Source organism: Pristis pectinata, chromosome 24 (genome assembly GCF_009764475.1).
Source record: "Pristis pectinata isolate sPriPec2 chromosome 24, sPriPec2.1.pri, whole genome shotgun sequence".
Lineage (NCBI taxonomy): Eukaryota > Metazoa > Chordata > Chondrichthyes > Rhinopristiformes > Pristidae > Pristis > Pristis pectinata.
Genome location: NC_067428.1, coordinates 19,338,149 through 19,359,442, shown reverse-complemented (window position 1 = coordinate 19,359,442; position 21,294 = coordinate 19,338,149). Strand labels below are relative to the sequence as shown.

Below are 21,294 nucleotides of genomic sequence, written 5' to 3'. Positions count from 1 at the left end.
TTCCAGTTTAAATTCTCCAGCTGTTGTGAAATTTGAGCTTGCAGTTCTGAATCTTTACACAAAAACACAAGAAAATAGGAGGAGTAGGCCACCAAGCCTCTCAAGCCTTCCCCTCCAGTCAATATGATCATGGCTGATCCATGCCAGCCTCAACAACTCTTCTGTCCCATAATCCTCAATTCCTCAATCTTTCAAAGATGTATCAATCTCCACCCTAAATATATCTAATGATCTGACCTTTACCACCTCAAGGGCAGAGAATTCCAGAGATTCACTTCTCTTTGAGATAGAAATTTTTACTCGTATCACTTTTATATGACCGGCGCTTTGTCCCCTTGTTTGTGACTCTTGCACTAGTGAAAATATCTCAACATCTACCCTGTCAAGCCCCTTAGAGTCATGTATGTTTGAATAAAATCACCCCTCATTCTTCTCAACTCCAAGAAATACAGACCCAAACCTAGCCTATCTTATCAGGACAACTCTCTCATCACAGGAATTAGCATGTTGAATCTCCTTTGGACTTGTCACTAGTCCAGGTTACTAAACTCTATACCACCTATAAAATGTACTACAGATTCTCGCCTTGGTTACTTTGACAGCACCTCCCAACCTTGCAATCTCTATCACTGGGAAGGGGAAGGACTTCAGACCCATGAGAATGCCAACACTTGCAGGTTCCCCTCTAAGTTGTGCACCATTCTGACTTGAAATGTATCTCATATTACCTGATCTAAATCCTGAAATTCCCTACCCAACAGCACAGTGCATGTACCTTTGCCAAAAGGACTGCAGCAGTTCAAGAAAGTGGCTCACCAGTTTCTCAAAGGCTGTTGGCCTTGCCAGAAATGCCATTTCCTGAAAAATGAATAAATTTAAAAAAAAATTGGTGCAGTAAGGTAGTCGTATGCTACTGTCCCTCAAAATGGGTGTTAAAGATTTCTCAGCACTACAAAAGATAAGCAAGTTGTTCTTCTGTCTTGGTTGCTGTTGGTCAACAATTTAAGATGGTTGAAAGAAGTTGCCATATAAGTGGAGGTACTTTCTTTAAATGATGCTTTCAAACAAATGGGGCAACCATGGCAGCAGTTTGAATTTACTCTCACCTATCTCCATCTCAAAACTGAATTGTTTTACAATATAGAGCTTAATACAGGTAACAGTATGTATAGGTGGTTGGGATCAATCCTTATGGCTCTAAAACCAGTGTGTTGTTTTTTTTGAAGCTGGATGTTTACTTACAAGACAGCCAAGTTTTCAAAGTTTTAATGGAATGGATGAATAAATCCTTTGTGTTGATTTGCAGAGATCCAGAATTTCTCTTCTATGATCAGCTGAAGCAAACCATGAATGCATACAGGTACAAAATACTGTCCAGAAGAGACCATTATTCTTTGACCCAATGCATGAATGTACTACTAACATAGTACTGAGGTTTAGAAACTGCCAGCTTTGCAGGTTGGGTTGACTAGTAGAAAGCACTAGATTCTTGTATTTGAAGTTGTCTGTCTGAATTATTAGTGCTGATCATTAAATCGGAACAAATAGTTATTACTAAAGGACATTTGTGTGGCTATCAGTGAGTACCAGATTAGGTTGAGCTGTGAAGTTATCCACTGTTGAATAGGTTTCCACTACTCAATAATGGGTGAGTTACCAGAACATGGGAGATGTCATTATTTCACCAAAAAAATGAGGTACTGGGGGTATGCCACCAGCTGTCCAATTAGAAAATACATACTAGGTATATTGTGATACATCCACAAAAGGCAGGTTATTTACTGATTAATGATCACAGATGCCAGTAATTGTTTTCATATTTTCAAATCTTATCAATATAAATTAGATTATTTTCCCCAGTACCTATTTCCTTGTGTGGTTTGTATTTTGCAGTATAATCAAAACTAGATTGGACATTCAAACAAGGGTAGCAATGACAAAATCCCTGTAATCATTTCAAGGAAAGGTCAGATGTGGTGATGTATGTGTTGGATTCAATAGCATGGCTTCCTTACACACATCTGTTATATGAGGCATGGTGCAAAGAATAGGCTGTAAGATTTAAATTATTTATTAAATGCACCAATATAATTGGCCAGTTATTACAGGTGTATGGTTTTGAGTATGGATAAAATATACAGAAGCCTCTATACATTTTCCTAAAGAGGACAGTTATACATGGATATTGGGTTCCCTAGTCTTTTAAGCCTCTATTTACACTTGGGTCCCTGTCCTCTCACCCTTGTTGATATAATCATAGATTATGCACTTTTCACTCTTTTAGTTTTGGTGGCAGGCCCTTTGCATTGATAGTAAAATCTTTCTCAAGACGTGTCATCTTACTACTTGCTAGTCTTTGCATTTATAAGCCATCAGAATACTATGAGTTCTTTAAAGATAGCCAGTCACCTTCCCAAGGCATTGCATCACAGCTGATTTTTCTTTTTGTCCTTGCAGCCCTTCCCCACCTTCCCCACCCCAACTCTGCCCTCCTCCAGGCCACGGCTTGTGAAGTATCTTAAAGATATTTCCATTGCATTGAAGGGTGCATATAAGATGCTTATTCTGTGAATGCTCAGCAGGTGGTTGACACTGCTGCACTTAAAACACTGAAAATGAGCAACACAAAACAATCTTTTTCCTTTTATCCTAGGTTTTCCGTATATGCTACCACATATGTTGCTGAAAGGCTTTCCTTTAAGTCTTCATTTTCAATGTCTCTCTTTAGCTATTTAATTGACATTCTTCAATATATTCTCTTCACAGGGTTAAGCCTGCCATCTTCGATCTGCTGTTGGCGTTGTGTATAGCAGCATATCTTGGACTTACTTATTTAGTTGCCCAGGTAAGAAATATCTGCAAGTACAAAATAAATGGGGAGATTGGTGTTCAGCTTCAGTGAGTGAAGCTGTCCAGCAGAAGAACAGGATAGGGGAAGTATTGCAAATTATTGATAAATTTATCCATGTAATTAAAAGATTGCTATGCACTCTCAAAGATCAAGAATGTGGGAATGCATCAAGGGCTGAATTTGGTTTGGTTGTGATGCTCCCACTGACTGGAAGTGTCAACCAGAAAGTCAACATCATCAGGATAGAAAGGGAGGAGGTGGAAAGGTTTTAGTTTTTTCTTAAACAGACGTGCACTTGTTTTGCAGAATTTTGGCTTCATTTACAATACGGTGCGAAGAATCACTCTGAAGCAGAAGCAGCACTAACCACACCACGCTGTATTAGCACCTTCAAGCATTGGGTGGATTCTTCCAGTGCAACGTTCCTATGTTGTCATGGCTGGATCCAACCTACAGCACTGAGCCAAAACTCTGATTATGCAGCATCAGCAACTTAAGGGTTGGAAGATGTTCCATAAATAACGGCACTGTTACTGTTTGATGTACAACAAAATTCTCTTCTATTTTAATCCAAATACAATCCACATTAAGCACTACTCAAACTGGGCCACTTGCCCTCTGATATTGTTCATAGATTAAGAACTTCCTGTAGAATGAAATCAGTCATGGCTCGAATGCATGAAGGTATGTTTTGGTTATAATTTGTTTAGCTGCCAGTTTTAAAGATTCCAAGTAAATTGAATTGAGCACAAAGCCATCCATAATTTGGTGCACTTGCTGATCAGTTAAAACAGCTGGAGAGACACTTGTACAGAAGTTGTCTCTGGGGATATCAAAGTCTTTTGTCGCCTTGGGCTGTGTAAATTTGCATTGCCGTGTGCACTTGAATGGAATGCTTTGAGTCCCACGGAATCCCATTATGGATAAATCCACGTTATTATTAATTTCTTATTTTCTAAGTTTCTGGTATTACCTTAAGAATTTACCTTAAGGAAGTATTGTTTCAAAATATGTAAGGCCAAAAAATTGCAATGGGGGAAAAGGTAGTGAAAAGAGTCTGATTACCGAAGCTGCCTCGATTTGGAGAGAGCCAGTTTGCCTGTTCTTTGTGTGTAATCCTTGTGTGCAAGTTGCACTGTTTTGCACTGGAGGGTACATTATAGCTGTGTACAATGGAGGAAACTTTATGTTGGGTCAAGGTGACCCTAATCTAAATATGGCTGCCCAAAAGAGAAGGAGCTTCATTTCTCAGCACTACCATGTCTCATTTTTTTATGAGCACAAAAGAATTAGAATTTAATCTTTTTGCATTATCAAGAAGTTAGAAGAAAAATAAAGGTTGTTGAAATTAGTTAATCTATCAGAAGTAACAGTGTAAAACTGTTGCAAAGGTTTAATATGACCCAGGTGCATTGGTAACTCAATAGATCTGGACAATCCAGGATCAGGTGGAAAGTCTAGTTGACTTTTATAGCCTAACCCACTACATGTAATGGCCACATTACCCAGAATGAAATGGTTAGCATTAGCTATACTTAAGTTAGCTCTGCACTGACCAGGTTTTGAACCTGAGTCTGTATTCATCTGCCAGGCTATCAAGAGAGCTAGGTCACTTGAAGTGCCTGTCTCCTCATACAGGCCCAGTTTCTGCGAGGTGGTGTGGGAAAAATAAATCTAACATTAAGAACAAAACCTCAAATCTATCTTCCTACCTTTTTAACCTGTAAGAAATGGCAGCTTTTATCCCAAGAATCCAGTATATTATTTCATTCCCAGTCATGTATTGCAGTGAGTACGAAACATTTTTTTTGATAGGAACTTGATGGGCCTTGTCTTTCCATATGAATTGCTGCATCTTCTGAACTGTTATTTATGTCTGCATTGGTTATTTGTTGAAAATCATTGGTTTTTGATTTTTTTTTCCTAATTTGTAATGAAATGGATTATGGGATAACAGTTGAGTTGTATTGAACACTGACATTCATCATGACTGTTCTATACAGCAGGAGGGAAAAATAAATTGAGGGGGAAAATGGACTGAGCAGTTGATGTGTAATTGTATTTATTGAATGTTTTGTTTTTATTTTTAAGTGCCGCTGCCACCACCACTAGTCTTTGCAACCTACAGTCAATAAAGATGTCTGTGCTCCTTGAATTCTCTGTCTCTGATATCCTAGAATTCTCCCTCTAAACCTCATTCTTTGACACTGCTTAAAACATTATTTTGGCCAAGCTTTTGTTACTTGTAATATCCCCTTGTGTGACTCTTGTATCCCTATGAAATGGCTAGAGTTGTTTTGCTAACTTCAAAGGTGCTATAAGTGTCAGTGTATTCCTGCCACCCTTTTTCACCCTCACCAAGTGTTAAAGACACCTACTCTTGCTCTGGTGATGGCTTTACCAATTCCAGCAGAATCTCCAGTGGCTGCGATTCAGTTGTGAGCTTTGGTGATTCTCACCTTGCTGATAGCCAGGGTTCTTCATCACTAAGGTTTATTCTGTCGTCCAACTAATATCCAGCAGACAGACTCTGCACTGCTAGCAGTTGGCAGCCTCTTTCATTCTTTCATTCCAGCCCACTCATTGCTAACTTGTTTTTTGAATCAACCATCTCAGTACAGATAAAGAAACAATGCAAGACCAAAGCAAGAGGATTTGTTTCTCTATAGCGTCTTTCACAACTAGATTGTCCATAAGGACTTTAGTGCTGGACATTTTATTTGAATATAAGAATAATCTCTGGGTTAAAGGATAAATAATGGACAGATCACTTGGGATAACACCACTGCAAGTTTTAAATAGTTCTTGGTTCTTGATCTACAATGACTTGAGCCAGCCAGCATTACATTTGCCAACACATCTGACCCAAAGGACAAAAAGTATCCACTCCTATTCATGCTCAGTGGACCTCGAATCAGTGGAGTCTTGTGATGATTGTCATGGTGCAGTGTTAAGTAAAATTGCAATAATCCATTATTCCACTAATTGGAATTCCTGATGGCTTGATATCTGGCTCACCAGGTAATGTTTGTCATGCTCTCTTCCAATTCACTGGAGCCCTTGTTCCCACACTGTCCTTAAACTCCTTGGGTTCACTAGGAAACTTATCATACTGTGTAACATCTTAAAGTGAATATAAAAAATGTTGGGTATTAATAACATCCAGTAGTCTGAAAAATTTGCAAATCTGATACCACCAAAGTCCTGATGGATTATTGGAGTTTTGCTGTATTGGCACATTCTATTTTATTGGGATGGACAGTGCAGGGGTCCTGTATGCTTGCAGAAGTCAACAGTAGGGCAGGGATGGGAAGCACAATGTGAGAAGAATGTTGATCATTTTTGACTCTTAAGCTTGTAAATGTTAAGTACCATAGTACAGCCAGAAGAGGGTGCAGTATTTCCATCCCTTGACCTGTGTACTATGTGGCAATACAGATGAGCTACAGAAGACCTGTGCAGAATTATCTCCTTTCACATTTTCAATGAATGTGTGGAGACAGTCATTTTCTTTTGAAGATTTTAGAGTGGGTGGTGATCTGGAACTCTTCTGAAATTCACTAATTAACTAGTCACTGTATGTATTAGAGCCGAGCCATGTTATAGCATAGTCAATGACCAAATACCCTCATATAGTCCACTGAACTTCTCAGCCTCTGAGCCAGTCAGTCATAATCCCGCACATTATAGATTTGCGCCATTGGTTCCTCAGCCAAGCACATCCACCAAATCTCTGAACCTGTGATTCTGCATGTATTAAGCAGGATTACTATGACCATCTGTGCTTTGTGATGGTCTGAATGGTTAAGCAGACCCCAACCGTGGATGAATTCTGTCCTGGTATCAGACCTTCTAAATTGTGGCACTGTTCACACACTGCTGTTTGATATCAAGCAAAAATAACCAAATTCACACAGGTGTTCCAGAGGAATATAAATGGCCCCACAAAGTCCCATCACTTAATCCATGAGACTGTTCAGTCCCACATGAGCTTGTGTTTCTTGTTTTTTGGTCCTGTTTGAATCTCTTATGCCTGAAGTGTGTAAGGAGCTGCCTTGATGCTGCTGCATTTTCCCTGGGAAATCCATTTGTTTGATTTTTGAAGTAACTAACCCCCCACGATTTGAGGATCCTGGTTTCCTTGGATTCAGAGACGGGGGGTGTTGCATGCAGCTCATAATATTGAATCAAAGTAGCCAGTGACAAAGTGGATTACATAAGAATGTAATCAGACATAGGACTAAACCATTCACCCACTTGGACCTACTCTGCCATTTAATAAGATAATAGCTAATCTTTTACCTCAGTGCCAATAATTGTACAAACCCCATATAGCCCTGACTCCCTTAAATATCCACATTGACTTCTGTTTGAACATACTATCTGATCACAGCAGATGTGCTGCTTAGCAATACCAACTCAAACCCCCACTGTTCCCATTTGCCATCCCCACCTCCCTCACTTGATTCCCTGCTCCACTTTCCTCTCCTATCGGATTCCATCATCTTTAACCCTTTATCGCCTCCACCTATCACTTCACAGCTTCTGTCGCTAGTTCCACTCTCCCCTCCTCTATCTGCCTATCACACCTCCTCACCTGAATCCACCTATTGCTCGCTAACTCTTGTTTCACCCTTCAACTTTTTATACTGGCTGCCTCCCCTCTACCTTTCAGTCCAGATGAAGGGTCTCGACCCAAACCGTCAACTATTTCCCTCTATTAGATGCTGCCTGACCCACTGAGTTCCTCCAGCATCTTGTGCGTTGCTCCAGATTCCAACATTGCAGTCTCTTGTGTCTCCACCTTTTAAAAGTAGACAAACACTATATTGAAAACCTAGTGACACTGGCAGAAGATGCAGCTGCCCGTGGCAAATGAGGGGCCATCTATAGAATGACAAGACTTACTGGTGGCAAACAACAAGCATCAATAAATACACTCATCAGAGATAAGGTCACCTATTTGACAAAAGTAGAAGAACAAGAAATGTGCTGGACAGAGCATTTAATGAAACAGGGAGAACCTAAAGAAGAAAATATCCAGAGGCAAAAGAAAATCTTGATGTGAACATGGACTTCCCAACAAGGAAAAAGATCATCAAATCCTTAAAAATGGGAATGCTCCCAGCAAGGAGAACTTGAAGGTAGACTTGTTTAAGGTAAATCTTCAGTTAGCCTGGCCTTCTATTCATATCATTCTGGGAAAGGGCAAAAACACCGGATGATAGGACCAATAGGGTTATGGTGAATACCTAAGAAACACCCTATGGCTGGAGTAATTGGGGTGGTATTACACTGTTATCTGAGCCAACCAAGGGACCTTGTAAGGTCATAGTCCAGTTAACATCAGAGGCAACTGATAACTTTCTCAGAACAGAGCAGGCTGGTTTTCAGAAAGATTGTGCATGCACAAATCTTTACAAAACATAATAGACCAATTCTCAGATTGGCAATACCCGCTCTATATAAACACATGAACTTTGAGAAGACATTTGTCAGTAATTATGGAACCAGCCTGTGGCACATTCTGTGGGTAAACAGAACCCTTCTCAGTATTATCAACATGATCAAAGGCTTCTACTTCAATTTTATATGCAGCTTTGATCACTGTAAGCTCAGTTCTGAACTGAAAACAGCAGTGTATTGGGGATGTGTCATGCCTGCAATTCTCTTCAGTATTGATATCAATTGGATAGTGCTGTGTAAAACACAAGACATGTCAAGAAACATCAGGTGGACACCCAAAACATCCTTTGAAGACCTTAGCTTTGCAGATGATCTCATTTTCCGATCTCATACCCAACACCACATTCAAGCAAAATACAATCTGCCTCAATACATTCAACCAGAGCATTGGACTGAAAATTTACTGCAACAAAACAAGTATCTTGTCTCACCATTGTCAATACAGATAGAGAATTACATTCCCACTAACACAGAAACAATCACATACTTGAGCAGCACCAAGAATGTGCTCTGCCCTCTGGAATAATCAACACAATAAGGAACGTCTACAGGAGCTGGAAATCAAAATACAACACGAAAATCATTCTCAAGATGTATCTGAGCTCTGTATTTTCAACACTATAGTGCAAAGTGCTGAGGAGTGACAGACCGACATATCTAAACTGTCATCATTTCATATAACCTGCCTCCGAAAATTCTATGAATTGTTTGGCCCACAACAATTTCAAGCCAAAACCAACTTACTCAATACAATCTGGAAGATATGAGCACCAACATTACCAGGAGTCATTGGAGATGGATTGGTCCCTGTACATCAGGTGGAAGCCATTCATCACTAGAATAGCAATAAGATGAACACTTGAAAGTAAGTGGAAAGAGCCTGAAAATTGTGGAAGTGGACAGGAAAAGCTTTGGACACAGCTGGGGATCCACTGAAAGAATCACTAGAAAGAGGCAAAAGACCTTTTCCACTCTCATAAATACCAGAGGTATAATGAATGGTAAGTACATAATAAAGCAAGCTTTCTCCAAACAAAGAAAAAAGATGGGCCTGCCAATCTAGACCCCTCTATATAGAGGGGGGCAAAAAAAGAGAAGCTTATGTGAGACACTGAAAGATTAATACAGCAGAAAGCCTAGAAGAGTATAGAAAGAGGAAGAGTGAAAGGAAAAGTAGGAATGCAAAAAGAGGATATGAAAAATATCAGCAATTAAAATTTTTAAAATTGAAAGATGTTTTATAAGTACCTAAAGAGCAAGATGATTACTGAGGAAACAGTATGTGGGGAGGCTAAAGTTGTGATTAAGGTTCTTCATGAATACTTTGTGGCTATCTTCAGAAAGAAGAGGTTTTGTCAATGTTGTGGTTATGCAGACAACTGTAAACCACGAGGGCAATGATCTGCTGGAGGAACTCAGAGGATCAAGCAGCATCTGTGGGGGGGGGAAGCAATTGTTGATGATTTAGGTCAAAACCCTGCATTGTGTCTCCAACCGTGAAACACTGGCTGGCATAAATATAATAAAATAATATTCAGAGGTATAGCTTCTTTGTGGATAAATTGTCAAACCCAGATTAAATATATACCAGGCTATTAAAGAATCAAGGGGGGAGGGGGGAATTAGAAAGGCTCTGACTGCACTTTTCAATCCTCTTCAGCTGTAAGAGTGGTGCCAGATGATTAGAGGATAAAGCAGGCCATTTGGCCTCTCAAACCTGCCCTGCCATTCAATTTGATCATGGCTGATCTGCCCCAGACCCCATCCGCTCTTCTCTGTCAGGAGATTGTTCTGAAAGCTTGAGAGGAAGTAGGGTGGGCAGGGCCTTAGTTCTTCATTGGGCCAAATGGCCCACTTTTGTGCTGTATATTCTTTTTTAAAGTCATTATTCTAAACATTTGGATGTTAATGGATAAGAAAGGTTTAGAAGGATATGGGCCAAATGCAGGCAAATGGGACCAGCTTAGTGGGCACCAGGGTTGGCGTGGACGAGTTGAGCCAAAGGGCCTGTTTCCGTGCTGTATTTCACTATGACTGCTGATGTTTAAAAGGCGAGCTAGTAAACTAAGTAATTACGGCTCAGTTAGTTTAAACAAAGCTCACACTTCAGGAAAAAAATGACTTTTTGGTTATTAGGAATTGATGCCAGCAAAAGGAATGTAAAGGAATGTTAATTCTGTCTCCCTCCCCACAGATGCTGGCTGATCTTCTGAGTATTTCCTGCATCTGTAGTAATATGCATTTCTATCTTAGTGTTAGCATATTTCTCCACAAATGTATTTTACAGAGCAAATGAAATCATGGTAATCAGGCTATCCTAACAGTTATATCAGCACAGTGATAAAACTTACATTCATATAATGCCTTATGTCACCTCAGTATGTCTCAAAGCACTTTACAACCAATTAAGTTTTAAAGTGTAATCTCTGAATCATAGCATCAATGAATTGCTGTGGCACAAGGGAGGCCATTAGGCCCATTGAATCTGCCGGCTCCAAGTAAAGTAATTCCATCGGTTACATCTCCCTGCTCAAATCCTGCAAATGAATAAAAGGCAATCCAGTCAGTACAGACTGAATGAACCACAAGAGAAGTAGCTATCAGGAAAGAAAACATCTCTGGAATAAATGTGTTAGATGTGACTGATCAGTAAAGTAACACGGCAGTAGGTTGTAATGTACAATAGGCCATGCCATACTTAGTGACTCACAACCCAATAGTATTCCCTTTGGAGAGAGAAAAAAATCACAGCAAAGAACCTGAGTAGCACAGTGCTGCAGCTCTCTCAACCCAGGTTCAATCCTAACCTCGGATAACGTCTGTGTGGAGTTTGCGTGTTCCCCCTCTGACTGCCTAGGCTTCCCCCGGGTGTTCTGCTTTCCTCCTACATCCCAAAGACATGTGGGTTGGTGGGTTAATTGGCCCCTGTAATTGCCCTTAGTGTGTAGGTGAGTGGTAGAATTGAGGAGAGTTAAGGGGAATATGGGGAGGGAAAACATAGATTAGTGCAGGATGGTTGGAGTGGACTCGGTGGGCTGAAGATCTGTTTCCATTGCTGTATGACTCTATGAACTTGCCAAATGCATTTCCATTTCACTCTTCAAGGCTTCAAACCAATGAAACATCGAGGAAACATAGTCAATGCTGCAATGTAGGAAGCACAGCAGCTAACTTATGCGGAGAAAGCAACAAAAAGATATTCTATGAAGTTCACAGTACATTAACTTTTGGCAAGAAATATGAAATTATATGAAATCGAAAAATGACAGATGCTGGAGATCTGAAACAAAAACAGAAAATGCTGGAAACTCTGAGCAGGTCAGGTAGCATGTGTGGAAAAAGAAACCGCATTAATCTCTCAAGTTGAAGACCCTTCATCTGAAGAGTTGGCAAGGAATAATTATCAAGGGATCTTTTATAATTGAGGGAGAATTCATTGGAATTAATTTAGATGGAGATAGAGATGGACAAATCAGAGGGATCATTTGGAATTAGTGAAGGAAAGGTCAGAAGAGATGGTGAAAGCACAACAGGTAGAACAAGGGGGAGAGATGGGGTCTGAGGAAAGTGAAGGGATACAAAGGTCAAGAGGAGTATCGGAATTCAATGTTCGTGATTGGCCAGGAATAGTTATCATGAAATGGTCCCATAGGGTCTTTTATAACTGAAAGGGGGCTTCAGTTTATGTCTCATCTGAAAGACATCAGATATACAACACTTCTTCAGAACAATGCTCGATGTGACAGTCTATACTTTGTGCTCAGGTCTCTGGAATGTGCTTATAATTTCAATCTTCTGAAGTAGAGACAAGAATACTACAAACTCAGCCATACCTGGCACTCAAGGCTTCAAAATCCGTTGCAGGACCTTTAGCTACCAGCAAGTGTAGGTGACATACTTTCAAAAGATATCTGAAGTGTCCTGCTGCAAACACACTGTGTTGTTCCTCTAATACAAATGTGCTGAGATACATCGAACAACTGTGAGTGGAGAACTCTTTGGTTCATTTTTGATAACAACTAATAAGATAAAGGGTTCAACAAAAATAAGAAACACAATCCATGATTTTTTCTCCTGGTGTTTTTCCACAGCTAGGCCCAGGCAATTCCCTTTGATTCCTGGAGACTCCAATCTGATCTTTAGAAGGTTGACACCTATGAGAACATAAGAAGCAGGAATCAGCCAATATACTCCTCAATAAGACCATGGCTGATCCAATCTTGGCTTCAACACCACTTTCCCACTCCCTTGTAGTTTAAATGTCTGTCAATCCCTATCTTGATTATATTCAATGGCTCCTCCTCCATAGCTCCCTGGGTTAGAGAATTTCAAAGACTCACAATCCTCTGAGAGAAGAAATTTCTGCACATCTCCATCCGAAATGGAAGAACCCCTATTCTGAAATTATGCCCCTTCATTCTGGATATCCCCACTAGGGCTAACATGCTCTCAGTATCATAAATATCAATTCCCTTCAGATATTTAGATTTTTAAATAAGATCTCCTCTTCTTCAGTACTCCAATGAGTATAGGCCAAAACAGCTCAATCTTTCTTCATACGTCAACCCCTCCATCCCAGGAATCAACCTGTTGAACCTTCTCCAAAGCAAGCACATCTTTCCAGATGAGATCTCACCAGCAGCCTCTAAAGTTGCATCAAAATGTCCCTATTTTTAAACCCCTTTGTGATAAAGGCCAGCATTCCATTAGCCTTCCTAATTACTTGCTGTACCTGCATGCTAACTCTTTGTGTATCATGTACTAGGACACCCAGTGCTGCAACAGTTCATAATCTCTCTCCATTTAAGTAATAATTTGCTTTCTTGTTCTTCCTTCCAAAAGTGGAAATACTTCATTGGTCAACTTCCTACCCACTCAGTTAGCCTATCTATATCCCTGCTTACTGACTTACCTATCCTTGTATCATCAACAAATCTGGTGATAGCACATCTCGTCCCTTCATCCAAGTCATTAATATAGATTTTGAGTAGTAGCAGCCCATTATGTACTGACTGCCAATATGAAAGTGACCCATTTATTCTGACTTTCTCTTAGTTAGCCAATCAGCCATCCATGCAAATATATTAGCCCAATCCTTATGCTCTTTCCTTGTGCAGTAACCTTTCATGTTGCACCTTACCAAATGCCTTCTGAAAATCCAAGTATGCAGTATCTACTGGTTCTCCTTTATCCACCCTGTTTGATACATCCTCAGAGAAATTTGTCAAACAGGATTTCACTTTCTTATCACCACATTGACTCTGCTAGATTGTCTTATGATCTTCCAAGTATCCTACTATTACCTCCTTAATAATAGATTGCAGCACTTTCTCAATGACAGATATTAGGCTAAGAGGCCTATAAGTTTCCCACTTTCTGTGTCCCTTTTTCACCCAAGTCAGTAGTACACCCTTGCACAATAACCTCCATCTTGGTATATAAAGTTCAAGAACGAGTATTAATTATCAGATTTTACAAATGAGTTGGATCCTAACATCACACACACCATGCACATCCACAGTGCAAGAAGAAAAGCTTGAATTTAAATAGAGCCTTTCATATAGCAAAACATTCAAAGATGCTTTGTGAAATACTAAACAAATTTTGATGTTAAATCTCACAGTAAGAAATTAAGGTGTGAAGGAAGGCTTGGCCAAAGTGACTGGTTTTAGGAAGTGTTTTGAGGAAAGAGAGAATATGTGGAGAGGTTTGGAGAGGAACTTTAGACCTTGGGTCATAAAAAGGAAAATGCTAGAAATAATCAGCAGAACAGGTGGTATCTATGGAGAGGGAAAAACAGAAAACATTTCAGGTCAGTTTTGGGTGGAAAGATTCTTGCTCCCCAGATGCTGCCTGGCTGCTGAAGATTTCATGCACTTTCTGTTTTTTTCTTGAACTGACAATATCTACATTATTTTCTCTTCTAGAGTTTATGGTCTTGGTAGCAGAAGGCGATCCCTTGATTACATTCGGCCAGACTTTCTGCTCTCCAATCAACATTCACTGAAATTGGCCTTACAGTTATAATGACTGCCATGGCTAAAATTAATTAATTCACAAACAGCCAGAAAAGGTAACAATCAGGAAAGGAAACATCTTTGCAACCATCAATGTGATCTCAGAGCCTGTTCTCTAGCAACAACCAGGAGGCCAGAGAATGTCAGCAGATCAAACAACATCTGTGAAGAGAGAAATGAAGTTAACATTTCAGATTAATGAACCAGACAGCTCCTGCTTCAGCTGCACACCCAGCTGAAAGCTAAGGCAAGATGTAGTTTGTAAAGGAGGACAAGGATCCTGAGAGCTTATGCCTCAATTCATTGTTAACTAACACCGATCAAACCCAAAATCTGTGGTTTTCATGTTAAAGCATCTAACAAAGTCAGATTACATGATTCCATAATATCCAACAAAAACTGGCTATCAAACAGCACATGATCTCCTCAAAGACCAGAAGAAGCGGGTTATAGACAATCAGCTACAGCTATTCAGAGGTTAAAATTCCATTCAGTGGAGTTTCTTTCTGTAGATCTTTTTTTAATTCAGTAGAAAGCAGTAGATTCCTCCCCGTAACTGTGCCAGTACACAGACAGCTGCTCAATTCAAAGATCAATTTCCTTCTTTTGCACACTTGCCCTGTACAAATGCCAAGTCAAATTGGATGAAGGAGAGCTTATTTTCCAACAGCTAAAGCTCTCCACCAGTCACGCAATACACCTACAGGGAATTAATGTGCTTAAAAGGGCTTTCTGGCTGTAAAAACACAATAAGAGCCTTCTTTGACTGACTCACTGGAATGAAAAGGCTGTGATACTGAAAGAAAAATAATGAACTGTTTATAATGATATAAATGGATGAATAATGGATGGGTGATGTTGGATATTCTGACTTAATGGAACTTGGCTTCGATTGTTTCCATGCTTTGTCTTGTCTTGTGTATAAAAAAGAAATCACTTGGTGGAAAACATTAAAAAGTGAACTCTATTTCGAACATTAGCTGAGAAGAAGGTTCTTGCCTTTCATAGCCTCTATGCAGATTTGTGAAAAGTGCCCCTCAGCCCCTATTTTCTTCTCTCTCTCCTCGTCAGAAGCAGCAAATTTTGATAGAGATTGGAACTCTGCCCTCCCAGAACATTGCCCAAAGCAAGAGGTGGTTCTTCATCCATGCACCTCCACAGTCTTGGCTGAGAGGCTATTCAACTTTGATGGGAATCATGAGATAGATTCTGCTATGCCCAATGTCCAGAGATTCACTGTCTGCTCCCTGGAATAGGGGTGAGAAACAGTGGCTGATTTCCTCCCAACCCCACTGTCCACAGGCCAAGAGCAATGAAATAATAGTCAGAGAACCTCTTGATGACAAACCACCAAAACTATGACATAAAACGCCCTCATCTTTCTAGAAATAGATACCCACCTTATATCAACTGGGATTGAGATCTTGGCCAACCTTTAAACCACAAGGGATAGGTTCCACACCTCCATTTATATCCATCCTAATGATGTGTGCATTCCAGCAAAGAAAGACTTGCATTTCTTCAGCATTTTTCACAATCTCAGCATGTTCTGACACACTTCACAACTAATGAAACACTTCTTGAAACTGTAACGCAGGAGATGTGGCAGATAATTTTAGCATGCAAGCACCCACAAACAGCACTATAATAATGACCAGTTAATCTGTTTGTTCATTGTTTTTGAGATCAGTTAGTACCACTGGATTATTTACATCCACCTGAGAGATCGAACAGGGCCTCCGTTTATTGTCTTACTGAAAGGCAGCACTCCCTCCGTACAACTGAGTGTCAGTCTGGTTTTCAGTAGGATCTAAACACACAATTTGTAACTCTAAGGCAAGGGTGTTATCCACCGAGCTGTAGTTGGCAGTAAATGGGGAGGTGAGGATAACAGGGTAGAGATTAAAAATTTAGAATACACACTGATATCAAGAAAGTACTGATAGAAGATCAGCCATCATTTTATTGAACACTGAAGCAGCCCAGAGAGCCACACAATCTACGTCTGTTACTATTCTTTATGATATTTCCTCTTGTGTCCCACAGTCCAGAGGATAATTGCAGAATCTCTCTGCCACTTCCCTTTAAGTTAACTCAGTGAACATAGTTCTTGAATCAAATCTGTTCTTTTCTGGCTGAAAGGAACTTTTAATGCATTGAACACCCAGGTTGCCCAAGGATAATTTCACCGTAATTACACTTCCTATTTTCCTATTAATATCCCATTCATATTGCAGAACTTTTAGTAAGAAATGAAAGTTGTGCTTCTTTCACAATGTCCAAGGCACATTACAGACAATGGTGTACTTTTAACATGTAGTAATGCAGGAAATACATTAACCAATTTTACACGGCAATGTGAAAATGACCACCTATTTGTGATTGAGAGAGAAATACTGGCCAGGACATGGTAAAGAACACTTCTTTTCTTAGTGCCATAGGATCTATTATATCCGCTGCAAAGGATTAACCCCTCATCCAAAAGACCTCATCTCCAACAAGCTCCACACTTCAATGAAATTTTCACAAGACCATTCTTTCTGAGTCTGCAGGTGTGTTTTTCAGGAAATGCATTTAGAAACACAACTGCCTTGTTATTTTGTTGATTAGGTCACTGACTTTATGAGAAAAGTTGATGTTGTCCACAGTATCACAGGTCTTTGGCTGATATTCACTCAGCCCCTCTATTGCCACACCCAATGAGGCAATGGCAGCAGCCACTGTTCACATTGGCCATGATTGACAGCCATCATTGCAAGCACCTTTAGAAGCACAAATTCACTCACAGGCAGTCTTCATGTCCCCTAAGGCACACACTTCAATCTACTTACATTACCGGTATCAGAAGTAACATGGTTACAAAGATGAATATAACATAAATAAATCCTTAAATATTTCTACAAGACCCTCACTTTACAGCTAACAAAGTAGAGTAGGCATCATCACTGCTGTAATGTAGGAAACACAGTAGCAGGTTTTCATTTAGGAAGATGCCATAAACACCTTTGTGATTTATAGCTGGATAATTTGCTTCAGTGAAATTGGTTGAGGATTAAATATTGGCCATGCCAATGATGGTTAGGGCTGTTCCTATCTAGTGAGATTCAGACTATATCCTCACAATCTCATGGAAATTATTCCTACCAGGAATACAACTATTCCACAAATTGAGACACAATAGACTGCAGATGTTGGAATCCAGAGCATAAAACAAACTGCTGGAGGGACTCAATGGGTCAGGCAGCATCTGTGGAGGGAACTGGAAAGGGAAAACAACTAAAAGAGCAATAAAGGGAGAAAAGATGAAATATGAAGGTAAGCTGCCAATAATATAGTAGAGGACACCAAAAGTTTTATCAGATATATGAAGAGTGAAAGAGACGCAAGAGTGGACATCCGACTGCTGGAAAATGTCACTGGAGAGGTAGTAATGGGGAACAAAGAAATGGCAGACAAACTGAACAAGTGTTTTGCGTCAGTCTTCATTGTGGAAGACACCAGCAACATGCCAGAAATTCAAGAGGGTCAGGGGGCAGAAGTGAGTGTAGTCACTATTACTAAGGAGAAGGTGCTTGGGAAGCTGAAAGGTTTGAGGGTAGATAAGTCACCTGGATTGAATGGACTACACCCCAGGGTTCTGAAAGAGGTAGCTGAAGAGATTGTGGAGGCATTAGTACTGATGTTTCAAGAATTACTAGATTCAGGAATGGTTCCGGAGGACTGGAAAATCACAAATGTCACTCCACTCTTTAAGAAGGGAGGGAGGCAAAAGACAGGAAATTATAGGCCGGTTGGCCTGACTTCAGTGGTTGGTAAGATGTTCGAGTCCATTATTAAGGATGAGGTTTCAGGGTACTTGAAAGTACATGATAAAATAAACTGATGTCAGCATGGTTTCCTTAAGGGGAAGTCTTGCCTGACAAATCTGTTGGAATTCTTTGAGGAAGCTACTTTTCACGTTATATGTTAATGATCTGGATGACGGAATTGATGGCTTTGTGGCCAAGTTTGCAGAGGTGGAGGGGCAGGCAGTGTTGAGGAAACAGGGAGTCTGCAGAAGGACTTGGACAGGTTGGGAGAATGAGCAAAGAAGTGGCAGATGTAATACAGCGTGGGGAAGTGTACGGTCATGCATTTTGGTAGAAGGAATAAAGGCATAGAATATTTTCTAATCGGGGAGTGAATTCAGAAATCAGAGCTGCTAAAGGACTTGGGAGTCCCTAAAGGTTAACTTGCAGGTTGAGACAGTAGTAAGGAAGTCAAATGCAATGTTAGCATTCATTTCGAGATGACTAGAATATAACAGCAAGGATGTAATGCTGAGGCTTTATAAGGCATTGGTCAGACCACATTTGGAGTATTGTGAGCAGTTTTGGGCCCCGTATCTAAGGAAGGATGTGCTGGCATTGGAGAGGGTCCAGAGGAGGTTTACAAGAATGATCCCAAGAATGAAAGGGTTAACATATGAAAAGCATTTGTCGGCTCTGGACCTGCACTCGCTGGAGTTTAGAAGGATGAGGGGGGACCTCATCGAAACCTACTGAATATTGAAAGGCCTGGATAGAGTGGACGTGGAGAAGATGTTTCCAGTAGTGGGAGAGCCTAGGACAAGAGGGCACAACCTCAGAATAGAAGGACATCCCTTTAGAACAGAGATGAGGAGGAATTTCTTTAGCCAGAGGGTGGTGAATATGTGGATTCCATTGCCACAGATGGCTGTGGAGGAAGAGTCACTGGGTGTATTTAAAGCAGAGGTTCATAGGTTCTTGATTAGAAAGGGCATCAAAAGTTATGGGGAGAAGGCAAGAGAATGGGTTGAGAGGGAAAAATAAACCAGCCATGTTCGAATGGTGAAGCAGACTCAATGGGCCGAATGGCCTAATTCTGCTCCTATGTCTTATGGTCTAATGGACCCAAAATATTGTCTATCCATTTCCCTCCATAGATGTTGCCTGACCTGCTGAGTTACTCCAGCAGTTTGTATTTTATTCCACAAATAGGATGTATGTCCCTTTTGCTTTTCAGAACCAATCATGTTAGTTTTGAAATCCATTACTAGCTAAACATGTGACACCACCCACAATGTGCTGAGGGAAGGTACTGGCAGCAGTGAAAGAGAGCTGAGTTAACATCGATAGAGATGCAGGGAACATTTCAGCCACTGTTTTTTGAGCTGTGAGCATTAATTCACCAATGGTGATAGCAACTTCATGGATTCATACTGCAATCCCCTCCTTCTCCTAGTCCATCCTCTGCTCTTTAATTCCCCTGCAGTCACATTCAGTTGAAATGAGAGCTGATTATTCCACCCTCAAGAAAGCCTGAAGTGCCAATGACATTGAACAGCTCCCATCATGTGAAATATTCTGTATATCCCTCTGGATTCACAATCAGACATCCAAGGTAAGAAGTGAGAATCGTTCATTTGTACAGCTTTGATTTGTAACATTCTCTTTCATTCACACCATTGTCATTCAGGTTGTCAGTGAGGTGTAATAACACACACCCTTCATTCTGCATCCACTCACACTGTGAAAAGATTCAGTACCACATAGAATCCGAGAAAATTTCTGACCCAGAAGGAGAATATCTGTCTTATCATGTCTGTGCCGGTCAAAGAAGAGCCACTCAAACCAATCCAAGCTTCCAGCATTAAATCCATAGCCCTGCAGGTCATGGTTCTTCAAGTACACATCCAAGTTCTGTGTAAATGTGGTGAGGGTTTCTGCCTCAACCACCCTTTCAGGAAGTGAGGTCCAAAGCCTACCACCATCTTGGTGAAAAAATGTTTCCTTATCTTTCTCATCCTCCCACCAATTGATTTAATCTACAATCCCTAATTTTTTGATCTAACCTAATTTAAGAAAATTGGTGCTTCCTAGGTCCCTCATAAGTATATACACCTCTACTAAGTCTTCCCTTGGCACGGTACGGTATGGGCAGCACGGTAGCATAGCGGTTAACGTAATGCTATTACAGCACCAGTGACCTGGGTTCAATTCCAGCCACTGTCTGTAAGGAGTTTGTATGTTCTCCCCTTGTCTGTGTGGGTTTCCTCCAGGTGCTCTGGTTTCCTCACACATTCCAAAGACATACAGGTTAGGAGGTGTGGGCATGCTATGTTGGCGCCGGGAGAGTGGCGACACTTGCAGGCTGACCCCAGCATATTGTTAGCAACGCAAAAAGATGTATTTCACTGTGTGTTTCAATGTTGATGTGACTAATAAATAAATATCTTTAAAAAATATGTATATATATAAAACCTCCTTAGTTTCAAGAAATGCAACCATAGGCCATCCAATCTTTTCTCAATAATTATGAGTTGTGTGATTCCAAACTTGACTATTTCTAGGGGACAACAGTTGAGAGTATAGATAAGTCTGAAAGAGATCAAGTGAAATGTGGATAGTCCAAGTAAGCAGCACTGAGGAGAAAAATCAGTGATGGTCTTATTTAATTATGGAGCAGGCACCAGAGGCTGAATGAATCTATTCCTGCTGCTATTTCTTATGTTCATATATATACAAGACAAAAGATAGAATTTGCTTTTATATTGTCTTTTCCACTGCTCATTATCAATAAATTATGTTTCAAGTGCAGTCACTGTTGTTCTGCATCTGTGCACAGCCACTGAATTGTGCACAGCAAGAGTCCAAACAGATGAACTGAACTCTAATCAACATTTAAGTCTAGAAGCAGAGTTTGAGTTGCATTTGCAGAGTGGAATTGTGCACCCAGGAGATTAGCAGCTCTGAGAACAAGTATTGGGTTGTCAGGTGGGGTGGGGTGGTGGAAATTGAATCAAAGTGATTCTTGACTCTGTCAAAACTATCTGTTGGAGACCTGATGTGGGAACAGGATGTGGTATATCTAGTCACAGTAGCACAATTGCCTCACTAAGCAAGATAGATGTCAACGAGGAGGAACCATTTGCTCTACGTTTACTCATTTTATTAAATT

General features: G+C 40.4%; 1 protein-coding gene across 2 annotated transcripts in view; it reads left to right on the top strand.

Annotated features, from left to right (window-relative positions):
• Positions 1-4,888, top strand: part of ncln (nicalin) — a 36,601-nt gene extending 31,713 nt beyond the window's left edge. For both annotated transcript variants that reach the window (XM_052038148.1, XM_052038147.1), the window contains exons 13-15: positions 1,307-1,360; positions 2,767-2,845; positions 3,158-4,888. In XM_052038148.1, coding sequence (XP_051894108.1) covers positions 1,307-1,360; positions 2,767-2,845; positions 3,158-3,217 — 193 coding nt within the window. In that variant the 3' untranslated portion in view covers positions 3,218-4,888. The remainder of the gene's footprint in view (positions 1-1,306; positions 1,361-2,766; positions 2,846-3,157) is intronic.
• Positions 4,889-21,294: the final 16,406 nt, after the last annotated feature.